The sequence below is a fragment of the Leptopilina heterotoma genome, unplaced genomic scaffold (genome assembly GCF_015476425.1).
Source record: "Leptopilina heterotoma isolate Lh14 unplaced genomic scaffold, ASM1547642v1 Lhet_409, whole genome shotgun sequence".
Classification (NCBI taxonomy): Eukaryota; Metazoa; Arthropoda; class Insecta; order Hymenoptera; family Figitidae; genus Leptopilina; species Leptopilina heterotoma.
Window position 1 is genome coordinate 357,414 of NW_025111070.1, and position 15,899 is coordinate 373,312.

Sequence of the window (15,899 nt, forward strand, 5' to 3'; positions counted from 1 at the left end):
TCAAAAAGTGCCAAAAATGGCATATTTTGAATATGTCCCGTTTTTCTCAAAATTGAGACGTATTACCGGTAACATATATATATGGGCAATTCCACGTGAAATTTTTCTATGACATTTTAAAATCGGTTAAACATATGCCTATTTTTTTCCCGTTCTTTATAGAAAAATATTAAACACACATTTTTTTATTTTTGTATAATTGCCCAAATTTTCGAGTTATGAATTTTCGAAATTGTGGATTTTTATAAGTAGACCTATTTTCAGTAGCTTATAAATTTGAAAATATTGACTTTAAAAAAAGGTGTCAAAGAAAGAAAATTTTAGTTTTTCTTCAACTTTTAAGTAATGTAAAAAAAATTATTTAAAAAAATTTTTAATTAAACAAAATTTTTTTTATAAACAAATTCATTGTTTTTTTTAATTTGGGCGTGATTAATTTAAATTTTTTCTTTATTTATTTAAACATGATAATATAGAGAAAATTTTCCTAAAAGTCCTGAGATGGGCCGTTTGAGTTTAAGGAGTTAAATTTTTTTTTTCAAAATTCGCTTGCAAGTTGCTCGTAAGCTACACTACATTTCGCAGTGTGATTTTTTTACAATTGAATGTTCGAAACTGTCAACATCCTATAATTTTTAATCAATTTGAGTGTTAAAACGAAAAATTGTAGGATATAGACAGTTTCAAACAGACAATTCAGAGGTGTGCATTTAATCGAGTCGAACCGAACATTAATCGACTCGACAACAGAAAATTCGAATCGAAGCTAATTTAATTCAAATTATAGTCAACTCGAAAATCAGCGTTTCGAATTTCGAATTGCACAACTGAACTCGGTCTACTTTCGACTCGAATCGGCCAATTCGAAATTCTAATTTTCGAATTGCGAATTGTTCGATTCAAATCGAAAGTTACCCAGGCGGAAAAGTCGGACGAACGTCGGAGTTTACAACCGGCTGGGATCCGCGCCCGTACAGACCGCAAGTACCGACGGTCTGTACCGATTCGGATCTGAAAAAGCAACCGGCGCGGTACAGATTATGCTCCGACTGTCGGAACCGTCTTCCCACTATTGTCAGTACTGGCTCGGTACTGGATTTCTTCCGCCGGCGGATCTTATTCTTCTGCGGCGTCGGAAGAATGACGGATATGTTGAGTCTGTACTGGCTCGGTACTGGGGCGGATCCGACTGCGGATCTCGTCATTTATTGTCACATTATAAATTAAATAATTATTACAAGTAATTGCATTATTTTAGAAAATAATTATTAATAAATGAATCTAATCAATATATTAAGTAATTATTTATTGAGACTTTTTTAAAAATTAAATAATTAGAAAAATTCGTTATTAATTAATATTATATATTATTAATTAATAATATCTCAATAATAACTGAATAATTGTTTCTCAATATAATAATATTGAAGGTAATGATATTAATAATTTTAATTAATATCTCAATAATAATAAATTTATGGTTATTGATATATTATTAATTAATATTAATATTGATAATTTATTATTAATTCTCAATAATATTAATGTTAATTAATAATATCTTAATAATAATAAATTTATTATTATTGAGATATTAATTAAAATTATTAATATTATTACGTTCAATATTATTATATTGAAAAACAATTATTCAATATATGTATTATATAATAATAAAAATATAACAAGTTTCTTTTTTAACGAAATATTGAAATAGTCCTAAATATACATTCAATTAAGTATTGAAAATATGGCGGTATCATTGACGCGTAGTAATTCTACAAGTTTTATTTCAGCTTGTGACACTTGAGAGTATTTAAGATTTGAGAGTCCCATGCGAGCGTAGCATAGTGGTTAGCGTGCGAGATTTCGGTGCGTAAATATTCGGTTAGGCGTAGGTTCGTACCCCAAGCGTTAGGATTTTTCAAATGTCTATGTAATAAAAAATTGCGTTTAAGTGTATAAAAAAATGTGTAAAGTGAACTGTCAATGAATTGTCATTAGTATTTATCTTTTGCAATTAATTATTATTTTTTGTATTGATATTTGTTGAAATTATCATTTGGATCCGACCCGGTTGTCAGTCGGTAGAATGCCAGCGCTCAGCTGGCTATTGAATGAAAAATCCACGGTCGGTAGAGTGCCAGGTCCCAGCCGGTTGAATTATACACGGAACGGCTTCTCCCGGCCGGTCAGCGGGCGGTAGAATGCCAGTTCCGAGCCGGTTGCCAGCGCGCTCCTGGCCTAGTCACTATTCGGTAGAATGCCCGTTCACATTCGGTTGGCAGGCGGTTGCGAGCCAGTACAGTTACACCGGCGTCAGTACGGGCTAGGATCCGCGCCGGTTGGAAATTTCCGCCTGGGTAACTGATTCGAGTTGTGCAATTCGAAACTTCGGTTCTCGAATTGACAAGTTCGAATCGTATTTTTCTCAATTCGAATTTTGCACACCTCTATTTATTAAAATAATTTTTTTACATTTACTTAAAAGTTTAAGAAAAACTAAAATTTTCTTTCTTTGACAACTTTTTTCTAAAGTGAATACTTTCAAATTTATAAGCTACTGAAAATAGGTCTACTTATAAAAATCCACAATTTCGAAAATTCATAACTCGAAAATTTGGGCAATTATACAAAAATAAAAAATACGTGTTTAATAGTTTTCTATAAAGAACGAGAAAAAAATAGGTATGTTTAACCGATTTTGTCCATATATATTATTATTACTATGATTACCTATTATTAACATAATATTCTGTCTTAAATGGTTTAAAAATAGAAAACTAAAACAATATGTTTCAAGATGTGGTTTGTAATATTTTATCCTTACAGGCAAAGAGTGCGTTTTTTGTTAAAAAATGTGCATATAGTTTATCAGAAGAAAAAAAGCCAAGTTATCGAGGGCACGGGACACTAAAGCAGAAATGCTTTTGGTTACCGATAAATTGAACCGGTTCGATGCAACGGACACGAGTCATTACGACGACATTGAAATAAACAAGAAAGATAATAATTACTCTAGCCTAGAAACTATTATCCACACATATATATGTATATATACACAACATTGCCAAGCATCGTTGACAATACACTAAAATATATAGAATCACCTAGTTTTTTTGCATTTAGGGATAAATCGCCTTATCTTTAAAAGTAAAATTAAATGGAGTGTGATTATGCCGCAACAAGTTGCCGTGTATTGAGAGAGAGACAAATACGCCTGATAACAGTGATATCGAGCCTCAAAAGTATCGTAAAATTGCCTACGTGTCTTTTTCAAGGTTAAACTAGAAGCTGCATATAATTATATTATAAATTAATATCTATTTTTTCATTTTTGTTTACAATCTTTTCGACTCGAATGGACTACTGAAAAACTTTATATTATTTTTTTGTTATTTTCCATCCATATTTATGCATACCAAAGTTAGTCAAATTTTTCGTCAAAGAAGTTATAGTTACCTAATTTAAATAGTAGGTTTAAATAGTTACCATAGTATAGATTATAGTTACCTAATAATTTATTAAATCATATGTGACCTGGAATGTTAAAAGGGACCTTAGGTCAAAAAAATCGATTTTCAGTTTTTTAGTGATTTTTATAGAAAACGGTCTGCTCTGTTCAACGCAATAAAGCCCACACCTCTAGCTTTATTAGTTTTTTTTACAATTGCGCTTCAAAGATGGACGCAATTGGCTAAAAAAACGTAGAAAAACATCAGCACAAAAGAAATATATAAAAAGTGAACAGATTTGCTTGAAACTTGTTACTCGGGGGGTTTTAGGGTCGCTGATTACGAATCTGACATCAGATTTTCAAAATTCAAAATGGCCGATCCAATATGGCAGACAAAAATTTTTTAATTATTTAAGTTTGCCTGAAATTCATTTCTTAGGGGTTTTTGGGGTCGCTGATTCAAAATGGTTTTATAACGAAGCAGAAAGTAGAAAAACTAACCTTATTATATCATAATAAAAAAAGAATAACGATAGTGATCGTCAATTTTTCGTCAAATTAACGATCACTGAAATTAATTTTAACAAATTTTTTATTTTTAAATTTTTATTTGAAAGGGTTTCGTTAATACGTTTGACAATTTAATATTGATGAAAATTAAAAATTATTAAAAATTTCAGTAAAAAGTTACAAATAAATTCGATCAATTTTTTAATTTTGTCCTACCTATTATATCCGCCAATTTGAATTTTGAAAATCTGATGTCAGATTCGTAATCAGCAACCCCAAAAACCCCCACGTAATGAATTTCAGGCAAATTTAGATAATTTTAAAATTTTTGTCCGCCATATTGGATCCGCCATTTTGAATTTTGAAAATCTGAGGTCAGATTCGTAATCAGCAACCCCAAAAACCTCTAAGAAATGAATTTCAGGCAATTTAAAATAATTTTTAAATTTTTGTCCGCCATATTGCATCTGCCATTTTGAATTTGGAAAATCTGATGCTATATTCGTAATCAGCGACCCTAAAAACCTCCTAGCAACATGTACCGAGTAAATCTGATAAGTTTGCAAACTGTTTCAAGCGAATCTATTTGCTTCTTACATTTTTTTGGCGCCATATTGGATCCGCCGTTTTGAATTTTGGAATTCTGATAGCATATTCGTAATCAGCGACCCCAAAAACCCCCGAGTAACGAATTTCAAACCATTTTAATATGCAGAAGTATGAATATCGGTTTGTTAACTTTAAGAACGTTTTACTCGAAAACTTGATTTTGGACGTAAGGTCCCTTTTAACATTCCAGGTCACATATAATTATTAAATAAAATTATTAAATAGTCAACAATAAGCTACCTAATTTAAATTAGTTACTTAAGAATAAATAATCTTCTAATTATTCTTATTTTCAATAAATACAATTATTGTTATTTATTAAATGCTTCAGCATAATATAATAATAATAATTTTGGAAAACTATTTATTTTTAAAAGAAAAAGCAGTTTTTCGCAGATGCATAGCATGAAAAGAAAAGTGAGAGCCGTTTGTTTCTTTCCTTTTCTCTTATATTTTCTTTGCTTTTAAACCCCTTTTTTAAATTTAATTAGCAGGCGACATGCACCCCAAACGTCAGTTTGTGTCAGTCACGTGCCGCACACGCGCTTTTTCGCCGGAAGCTCACTTAGCACACGGCAAACAGCCCATTTTCCCATCGTGCCTTCCTTCCGGTCATTCCTGGACACGCTCGAGCTGTTTTGGGCTATACACATCAGGGGAGAGAGAGAGAATACTTAAATACACTTTCCAAAGGCGACGCGCCGTATCGCGATTAAGGTGCGAAAGGGTTGCCAAGATTATAGACCGAGGTAAAGAATCAGTTAGAGTTATATCCACTATGTACTGTATATATACATATCTGATGATTTATCCACTTATGATGCATATATTTTAATTGAAGACACGTGCCTCTCACGTGTGCTTTTATTTATTTTTCTAAATATTAGACTAGAAAATAAAAAGCATATTATAAATTTTAATAATTTCATACGGTTATAAAAATATTTATAACAATAATAAAAAAATAAAGGAAGAATATTTGACAAAATTTAGATGTCTTTAAAAAAAAGTTCTACAAGATTCTTTACTGGCCTAATAAATTTTCTTTTCACTGTCTCTAGTAATAGAGAATTTGAAATCGGGAAGGAAATCTGCAATTTGTTTTTCCATATATATTATATATACCTAAGTTAAATTAAATCGATAATTTGAAAACAGTTTTAAACACTTTAAAGCCATAGTTGTCGACTGATATACAATAATTAAAACTTTATACAAATTGCCAGTATGACCCCTAAATGTCGTGCATTATTAAGAAATTGACGCATTGTATTTTGTCTGATTGTCATGTGGGGGCGGACTTACCGCATAAGGTTCTCAATATATGTCCAAACCCCTTGAATTCTCTCATATATGAAAGAAGGCGTTTCTGGGAGGAAAATAGGGTTTCGTATCATATTAATATTACTTTACATATATACAGATAAAATTCAACTTTATATGTAGTTCATATCCTGTATTTCTAATTTAAAATCATTCTCAACGATTTCTTATATTGAATATATATTTATAAATATGACATTTTAAATTTATGACATAATTTTTAAATTGCACCTGATGTTATGTAATTGTATGACATTATGGACTTAATTGTAAGAAACTTGATTAAGAACCGCACAAACCACAATTATCAGGTTCTATAAATATATATCATGCACTTATTCAAACATATTGAAAACCTATTGCAGAAAAAACAATAGAAAGGAAATTCTATAAAGAGAATAAATACTTGGCATCGCTTTTAATAAAATTTCACTAAAGTTTATTCTTATAATTTAGTATAGGTATTAATATATTATACTATCTAATGTTAGTATATTAATATACATCAAATTATAGATATTTTCGTGCTTTTAATTTTTTAAAAAACATTTCATTCAAAAAATTTCTTAAATAAAAACTATTTGATACAAATAAATAATATTTACTTGATAATCAAATAAATTCTTTTTTCAGTGTATTACTTAAATTGTTTCGAAATTATGGAGCTGGAGTTTGACTGACTTGAAGAAGGTATTTATACTTAAAGGGAAATCGATCAGAAAATTCATTTTTGTATTTTTGATACTATTCGATAGATTTTAAGCTGCTTTTCCACATGCAAAAATCAGAAATTGAAAACTCAAATAGTTATAAAGCCCACCCTTACGAAAAAGTATGACTTGTAATTTACAACACGAATAAGTGTTGTAATTTACGTGGCGTTTTTTCGCGACACCACGAAAAAAAACACCAGATCGAGAATGTCAAATTGTTTTCAACTTTTCAGGTAACCTAACCAAATTATCAAATTTGATTCGGAGAGATTGTTAACTTGTTTCACCTTTATCAAATTATCAATTAAAATTTCTAATTAGAAGTAAAAATAAAATATTTTTTTTCGATGGGACAGTATGATATTATAGTTTTTATTTTGTCCTTTAACTCCTTAATCCGACTCTTAAGAAAAAATTTGCATAGTATTTCGAATTTTAAAATAACCTTACACGCATAGAAAGATTGGTTATAGTTGAAATAGGAACATAGCTAACAAGTTTGCTGTCATATCAAAAAGGTTCGCTATATCACAGCGAACTCACTCAAAATACTTATGTTGGTTGACAGAACGAAGTGGTCGGCCGCTGTCATCGCAAACTTCTTAGTTGTGATAGATAATTATTAAAGATTTGGCAGCAAACATCAGTTAAACTATATACATAGTTCTGTTAAAATTTTTTGTGCCTTGAAGTTTGTACATGATAATGTTTTGTTTATAGCGTCGCGAAATAACGTCACGCAAATTACTACACTTATTCATGTCGTACATTACATGTCATATTTTTTCGTAAGGGCAAGATAGACATGTCTGCTCAAATACGATTTCTGGTCTTGCTGTAAGCGCTCACCCTGTAAAATTTATAGGTACCTTTTTGTGTCGCGTCACATATAAGCAAAAAATACATATATATGTATGTTAAAACTTTATTTGACAAACGTGATAATCGATAAAAAGTTTCTTGAAAAAGTTTTTATTGAAGACCATGTTTTTTTCCTGGCTATTATTAAGTTTTCAATTGAGCAATCGCATACAAAACGATTACGAATTGCATGAAATAATTGCTGCTTGTAAAGTTTAGAAAAAAAGTTCAATTTTATTAAGGGGGTTGTAAATATTTTAGTGACACTTTCATTTATAAGTGTTCTATATATCGAGCTTCGTTTTTTTAGAGTTAGCTCGGCAAAAACTGAATTCAAAATAAAAAAAAACTGTTCAGAACTGTTCAAAAACTGTTTCAGAATATACAAACACATTTTTATCACTACATTTTCGGCAGGTGTTAAAATTACAATAAACGCAAGGATTTTTACAAGATTTTTTCTCCTGTCTGTTTCTCTCTCTCTCTCTCTCTCTCTCTCTCTCTCTCTCTCTCTCTCTCTCTCTCTCTCTCTCTCTCTCTATCCCTTTTTCTTGAGTATATTCTACAATTTTTTCTTTCTGCTTTTTTGTAGAATTTTGAGAAATTTTTATGACTGACTTAAGTGAACTGTAACATTAACGAGGCGCGTCTTTGTGCATAATTTAAAAACACTTTTGAAGTTAGTGAAGCTTATTCTCATGTGTGTGTATGTTTATGTATACGAAACATTGGATCGTTATTGCGCGCGACCGGAAAAAGTAACCTGTAATTTTTACCGGTGCCCTTTAATACTTTCCAAACGAGCGATAAATATACATATACATGTTAGCGCATCTAACTTATATATGAGCGCGCACAAACTTTGGGCAAAGTACATATAGTATATTATATGTAAGTGAATTTTTATTTCGCTTACAATTTTTACTCAAATGAAGACAAGTATATACTTCATATGATGGTAATCTAAAACGCTTTACCAACACCTTAAAAATATTTTATCTTTCCCACATGTAAGTTTATGATTTTCTCGTAAAACAAAACTTATTATTTTTTTTTCTCATAATAATTAGAAATTGGAAAAAAATTATTTTTTAAAAACTTGTAGAAAACAATTATTCTTTAATTATATTTATTTATATTTATTTATTTATAATTATTTCTTTTTAATTTTGTTCAATTGTTTTTCTTATTCTTCAATATTTATTTATATTTATCTATTTATTTACTGCAATAATTTTTATCCATTGTTTTATTTATTATATAATAATAAATAAATAAAATCATAAGAAATTAATGAAAATAGTTAAGACTCACCAGTGTGAATGTAGGTGTGTTTCTTCATATCGGACTTTTGATGAAATCTTTTGCCACAATAGTCGCAAGGATATGGTCTCGTGTCGGAATGAATTAATAAATGTGTGCTTAATGTGCTAGATCTCTTAAAAGCCTTTCCGCACTGTTTACACTAAAACAAAAAAAACGTATTTTTACTAATAAACAAATAATAAATTAAATATTTAATTGGTAAATTTATTAAATAATAATATTTACTGAAGAATAGTTAATTATTTCTTTATTAAAGTATGCTGAATAATTATGAAAGTTACTAAATAGTAATATTTAATAAATAATATTAACAAGTAAGTAAATAATAAATAAAAATTAATAAGTAAATATTAATAGAAATTAGTAACCCAAAAAAGAACAATAAAAAAGAAACTAGTAATAAATATATAATTCAAATTTGCAATTTAGGTTATAATAAAAATAATTAATGACTTATTTCATCCTTTAAAATTTATTTTTATTGTACTAAATGTGATCGAGTAATAATGCCGAACGCGCATATATTTACGCAGCACCGTTTTCTCGTCATGTATTATTGTCACAGGCGCCAGTCTTGACAATACTGCATCCATTCTTGCTTTATTGAACAATGAACCATAAGTATTCACAGAATCGTGTACTTTTATCTACATATATACAATATGTATACATATCGTGCATGTCCTTCTATTACTATAAAATTATCATTATCACTATACAAAAACTTTTCTGAATCATTCCATCACTTTCCAATCGATTTATTAATAAATTTAAGTATTCCCCTTCTACATTTTATGGAAATGAATAATTTTATTAATAAGCTGAATCATTTTTTTACAGGGAAAAAGTACTTTATGTGAAGAAAAAAATAAAAGTACTATAAAAATAGTAATAACATGTTAATAATAGTAAGAGATAGTAATAATAGTAAAATTAGTAATAGTAATAATAATAATAAAAAATGTAATAAAAAAATATTAATAACAATTTTACTCAATTTTTTTAAAATTATATTTACTGATACCGCGAAAAAGTTATTATTGCAATTATTGAATATTATTCGTCGTGTGAAAATGCATTAAAATTCAGTATAAGAGCGAGAAAATAAATCTCGAGAAAATAAAGCCAATTGTGTGAAAGATAAAGCGTCAAAGGGTGTGGAAGAAGTAACAACTTTGCCCGTAAAGCATTCATCACTTCCTGTAGAATATCAAGACAAAGAATATATTTATAATAATTGACGACGTTCATTGCCTGTTGATGAATAATTGAGATTTGCAAACAGTAAATTTCACTCCAAGAACTATATACAAATTACAAGAAAGAAAATTAAAAGCAATTTTTAACATCGAGAAATTTATTAAATTTTTAATTTATTTTAATATTTGTTAACTACTTTTGCAAATTAATAAATTAATATTTTAATTATTATTAATAATAAAACTTGTGTATTTTTGAAAAATCAAGAAACTTTTTAATTTTTTTTACAATTAAATAATATTTTGAATTAAATAATATTATTTTATATTATTAGGTATTTTTTAATATAATTAAATATAAAATTTTTAAAAAAATTAATAAATATTTTTTTGACTGAAAAACGAAGAGAGTTTAGAATTTGAAATTGTTTATAGATATAAGAAATAAAAAAATGAAAGGTGTTGAAATTTAAAACATTTTTCAGTTAAAAAAACGAAAAAAAATTTTGATTTTCAGTGAGTGAATGACTAACTGTACATTTTTCCTGATGCAGGAAATTCCTTAATTTTACATTTAAGTTCAAAAATTTTCTGTTTACTCAAATGCAATACGTGTATCAGTTATGTGACGTCACATAAAGAAACATAAAGATTTAAATCTTTGTATAAATAAAAAGTTTGTGGAAATTTTATTTTTTAAGTCATCATGACATTTTTCTAATACCTAATATAGCTTTAAAATTTAATTTTTTCTCCCCTTAATTTTTTATAATTTATTTATTTATTCATTAATATAAATGGACCATATTCGATGAAATCTCATTAATCAGGGTATTTGAAGTTTCCAATTACGAATCTGAAGCCAGTTTCCAAAAATTAAAAATGGATGATCTAACATGGCGAACGAATGTTTAGAAATTTACCGTATTTACCTGAAACTTTTTACAAGCGGATTTTTGGATTCAATAATTACTATTTTGCGGTCAGTTTTCAAAAATTTCAAATCGCCAACGACCTATTTCAAAAAGTATTTGATATTTTTTTTCTTCTGAACTCAAGTTGTGGTGTGTTAAAGACATCAAATGGATATTTTCATGTAAAAGAAAGTAAAAAAATGCAAAATTTTATTTAAGCCAAAAAATTGCCCGATTATATGCTAAATAATTTATATTATTAAAGTGCATTAAAAATTTAGTTTTGGATTTTACAAAATATTGCCCTTTATTTCTCGTTTTTTTCGAAAAACAAAACAAATTTTTTTCGAACAATCAGTTACATTTAAAAAAAATTATTACGATTTATCGATTTGTCAAGTCCTTCAATATTAATATATTTTCTAATATTGTCACCGCAGATAGAAATATTGAAGTCGAGTTTAACTGCAAGAGTTTATGGAAAATCGAAACGTTTTACGATCACCGCAGTTGGAAGCTCCACATATTTGTCATAAAACAACTATGCCAGGGTAAATTCACGGGACTTAGAATGATAACACTTTTTTTACCGACTTCACTCCTTTACAATTTTCCTCTAATAAGAAAATAATTTCCAATTGATTCTCAGATTTAAAAACAGTATTCCTTATTTTTAGTTTATATTTACCTAACAAAAAATTTTATAATTCTATAAACAAAATAAGCAAAAGAATATTACATATTCGATAGAAAATTAAAATTCTAAATTATCAAAATAAAAAAATATATATAAATTACTTTATTTCCTTCTAAAAGAAGAGTATCAGTTTTCTTTAGAAAATTTTTTCCTATGTACATATAGTATATTATATATACACTTTAGGAAATTGAAATACTAATTTTTGCAACTAACACTTATTTGGTCAAAACTCCTTGTATAGGAAAAAAGTCATTTGGAAGATTCATCTTGTGGACAAGTGTAGTGTAAGGTAAAGTGAGATTTCTAGGATCGATATTCATTTTACGTTCCTCGAAAGTCAGACTATCGCGAGTTTAATCTTTCATCTTTAAACTGCACTGGTCTCTATTTGCCGCCACTGAGATCTACGAGGCTCCTGGGACCTTTGATTTTTTCTCAAGTACACTTCAACAAGAATGTTTTACTTGTCACGTGAATCAAGATTACTTTTCCACAGTTAATTTCATGATTTGTGGTATAGAAAATTAAAAAGAAAACATTTCATCCTTAAGTTCCAGTTCATTTGAATAAAGAAAACAAAATTTATAAACAATTTTTTTAGGTACAGTTAATTAAAATTTAATATAGGGGAGACTAGGTGCGGTTGTTGCGCTGTGCAGTTGTTACAAATAGAATATCTCAGAAACAGTTAGTTATAGAGATGGGGTTCCAAAGAGAAAAATGTTTAGTTTTAATGTACGAACTTACTGCAATATGTTTAAAAATTATATGCAAGCTTTACAAGTAAAAAAATAAGCACATTGGTTTTTAGAGGCCAAAATTAAATAGTTCTCTGCTTGATAATTTTTAAATAATTAATATATCTTAATGCTTAACAAAGTACATTTTTTTAATATCAATTCTATGAGGATTAAGCTTTAAAAAACTGCCTTGGTTGCCCACATTTAGTGTATACTTTTTTAATAAAGTGTTTTATTGTAAAAAATACAAGTGATAATGAGAACGGATATTTTTTCCAAAATTCAGCAGATTCATTTGAAATGTAAAACATTTGTCAAAAATGTAATCACACTCATTTTTTATGAAAAATCTCATGGTTTTTCTAAATTCGTCTTTAAAATTAATAACAAAAAAAAATTTTAAGTTTCTTTCATTTCGAAACAATATAAATGCTGCCATCTCTATGGAACTATCACGTACTATTACGTTGAGTCAAAAATTATAAATAATTAATAAAAATGGTCATAAAAAGTTATTTGTCTTCAATTTAGAAATTTCATATATGATTTTTGGTATTGTAACAACCGAAATTCACTTTGTGCAGTTGTTACAATTTACACGCTGTCACTCAAATGATTCTAGTTAATTAAATAATAGATATAGAGCGCTAAATCAATTATGGCCTTTTTAAACTAGATAATATACCTTTGATTCGTTTGACGAAACAAATTGGAGTTAAACTCTAATCACAGTAACTGTTTTTATCAAAATTGTAACAACTGCACCTAGTCTCCTCTAATTTCAAATTTTAACTTTCAATTTTTAATAAAATTAAGGTTTAAGAAAAACATTAAAGGGCCTAGCGGAGTAAGCATGTAAAATCTGCCCCCGCTCAAAAAAAATTTGAAATTCTTGTTACATGTTGTCAGCATTAGGATAAAATTTTTCACCAAATATTTTTTCAAAATATGCATTTTTGTAAGAGTTATGGAGGGGGAAAGAAAAATCAAAAATTTGTTATTTCTCGAAAACCACTGGATCGATTTTAATGAAATTTATATGTGTTTTAATAGGATACCACATAGTGAAAAAAATTAAAATCCTAGGTGACGCATCATTCCGGCTGAAGCACAATGTATCCAGTAACTGATTATTTTTAAATTTGCTTGAAATTTAGTAATTATGTATTTTTAGGGTCACTTATTATGAATGTAAAGTTAGATTTTCAAAATTCAAAATGGCGGATCCAATATGGCGGACGACTTTTTGAAAAATTCACCGTATTCGCTTTAAACTTGTCACTCGGGGGTTTTTGGGGTCGCTGATTTTGAATTTTGAAAATCTAACATTAAATTCGTAATGAGTGATCCCAAAAACACATAATTACTAAATTTCAAGCAAATTTAAAAATAATCAGTTACTGGATACATTGTGCTTCAGCCGGAATGATTCGCCACCTAGGATTTTAATTTTTTTCACTATGTGGTACCCCATTAAAAAAATTAACAAAAATATTTCTCAAAAGTACACATTTAGGAGAATTTTCTGTAAAAATTCCAAAGTAGTATCTCCAAATAAGGACAAAAAGAAATTTTTTTTGGGTTTTTTATGGTCAAAATTTTTTGAATTTTTTTGTTAAATTCCTCTTATTAATTTATAAAACACGTGGGGCGAAATTTCTCAAGTGTACCAATGTCAAAATTGCAAGTTGTTGGATCGGGCTAATATTTTCACAGTATTTAGTACTATGTATGAGTACTTAAACCACCAAGTATTATGAAATTTTATAAAAAATTGTAGAGGGGGGAGGGGGTTGAAGATTAGGGTTGGATAAGTATGAACAGTGAGTTTTCTAAAAAATCGTAGCTTCTATATTCAAAAGTAAAAAAAATTTTGACCTGTATGTTTTTGGTAGGTTTTTTCACGCTCTTTCAAATGGTAAAAAAATTTTGAAAAAAAATTCAAAATTTAACCCTTTTTTTGAAAATTAAAAATTTTTTTGATTTTTTTTTCAAGAAGGACCCTTTTTTTTCTTTTTTTTGTACCAAAAGAAAGCTTAAGATGTGTACTTTCAATAACTAAAACAAAAAAAATGACGTTTTTTTTGTTTTCGAATAATAAATTATTTAATTAATAAAAATTAATAAAATTTGAAACATTTTACAACAAAATAAAGTTAACGCAATTCTAAAGTTAGTACTGTAAAGCACTACAAAATCCGCATCTAACGAGTCCAATATGAAGTATTTTGGATAAATTGACGTTTTATAAATAAATATTTGTAAAAATTCCTAATAAATTAATTAAAAAATAATTTAATAATAATAAATACTATTAAAATAATAAAAAATTATTGATGTAAAAAATAAATCATCTTTTCTTACATCAAAAATGTAAAAAATAAAAAAAATATTCTTTAGAAATGTAAAATAATATTAAGCCAGGAAGATAGTTATGCAGCGCAACACACGCATAAGGTCCCAGTGAGAAAGTTCTTACGGGTCCAATATCGGTCCAATATTGGAAGCCAAGAGACCAATCATCGGTCCAATAAAGGCTCCCAATATTGGACCAATATGGGCTGATGCTTGGGATGTAACGGGTTCGCCAAGCATCGGTTGTTAATATTGGTCCAATATTGGCGGAATATTGGCAACCAAGAGAAAAAAATTTTTTTAATAAATTTTTTTAATTTAATAATAATAATAATAAAAAATTAATGTTTCTAATTTTTGTTTAATATATTTATTTGTTTAATTATTTATTTTTAATAATTCATGTAAATAATAAATAATTTATAATATATAAATTATAATTATTTAAAAATGCAGCAACTATTAGGAAATAATCGAAATAGCATTCTGCAAAAAAATTCTATCATTGAAAAATCAATGATAGGCGAGAGATATCTGCGTCATTAAATAGATTCGCAGATGATAGGCAAGAGATATCCGCGTCATTAAACAGATTCGCAGATATACTCTGGTCTCGCGACGAATCTCTCGATACTTATATACACTGGAGTCGCCGTGTCAGTTGCGAGAACGGTTACAGCGTCCCTCTTGCGGCAGAGATAAGAATTGTCACGTAAACTGCGGGTATAATAAGGCCGTCGGTAAAGCGATTTAGCAGTTTACGTGACAATTCTTATCTCTGCCGAAAGAGGGACGCTGTAACCGTTCTCGCAACTGACACGGCGACTCCAGTGTATATAAGTATCGAGAGATTCGTCGCGAGACCAGAGTATATCTGCGAATCTGTTTAATGACGCGGATATCTCTTGCCTATCATCTGCGAATCTATTTAATGACGCAGATATCTCTCGCCTATCATTGATTTTTCAATGATAGAATTTTTTTGCAGAATGCTATTTCGATTATTTCCTAATAGTTGCTGCATTTTTAAATAATTATAATTTATATATAATAAATTATTTATTAATTACATGAATTATTAAAAATAAATAATTAAACAAATAAATATATTAAACAAAAATTAGAAACATTAATTTTTTATTATTATTATTATTATTAAATTAAAAAAATTTATTTAAAAAAATTTTTTCTC

At 28.2% G+C, this 15,899-nt stretch overlaps 1 protein-coding gene across 1 annotated transcript in view; it reads right to left on the minus strand.

The window, feature by feature from the left end:
* Positions 1-15,899, minus strand: part of LOC122506326 (zinc finger protein 629-like) — a 46,619-nt gene that overhangs the window by 9,841 nt on the left and 20,879 nt on the right. Inside the window, exon 5 of the mRNA XM_043618441.1 lies at positions 8,788-8,938. Coding sequence (XP_043474376.1) covers positions 8,788-8,938 — 151 coding nt within the window. The remainder of the gene's footprint in view (positions 1-8,787; positions 8,939-15,899) is intronic.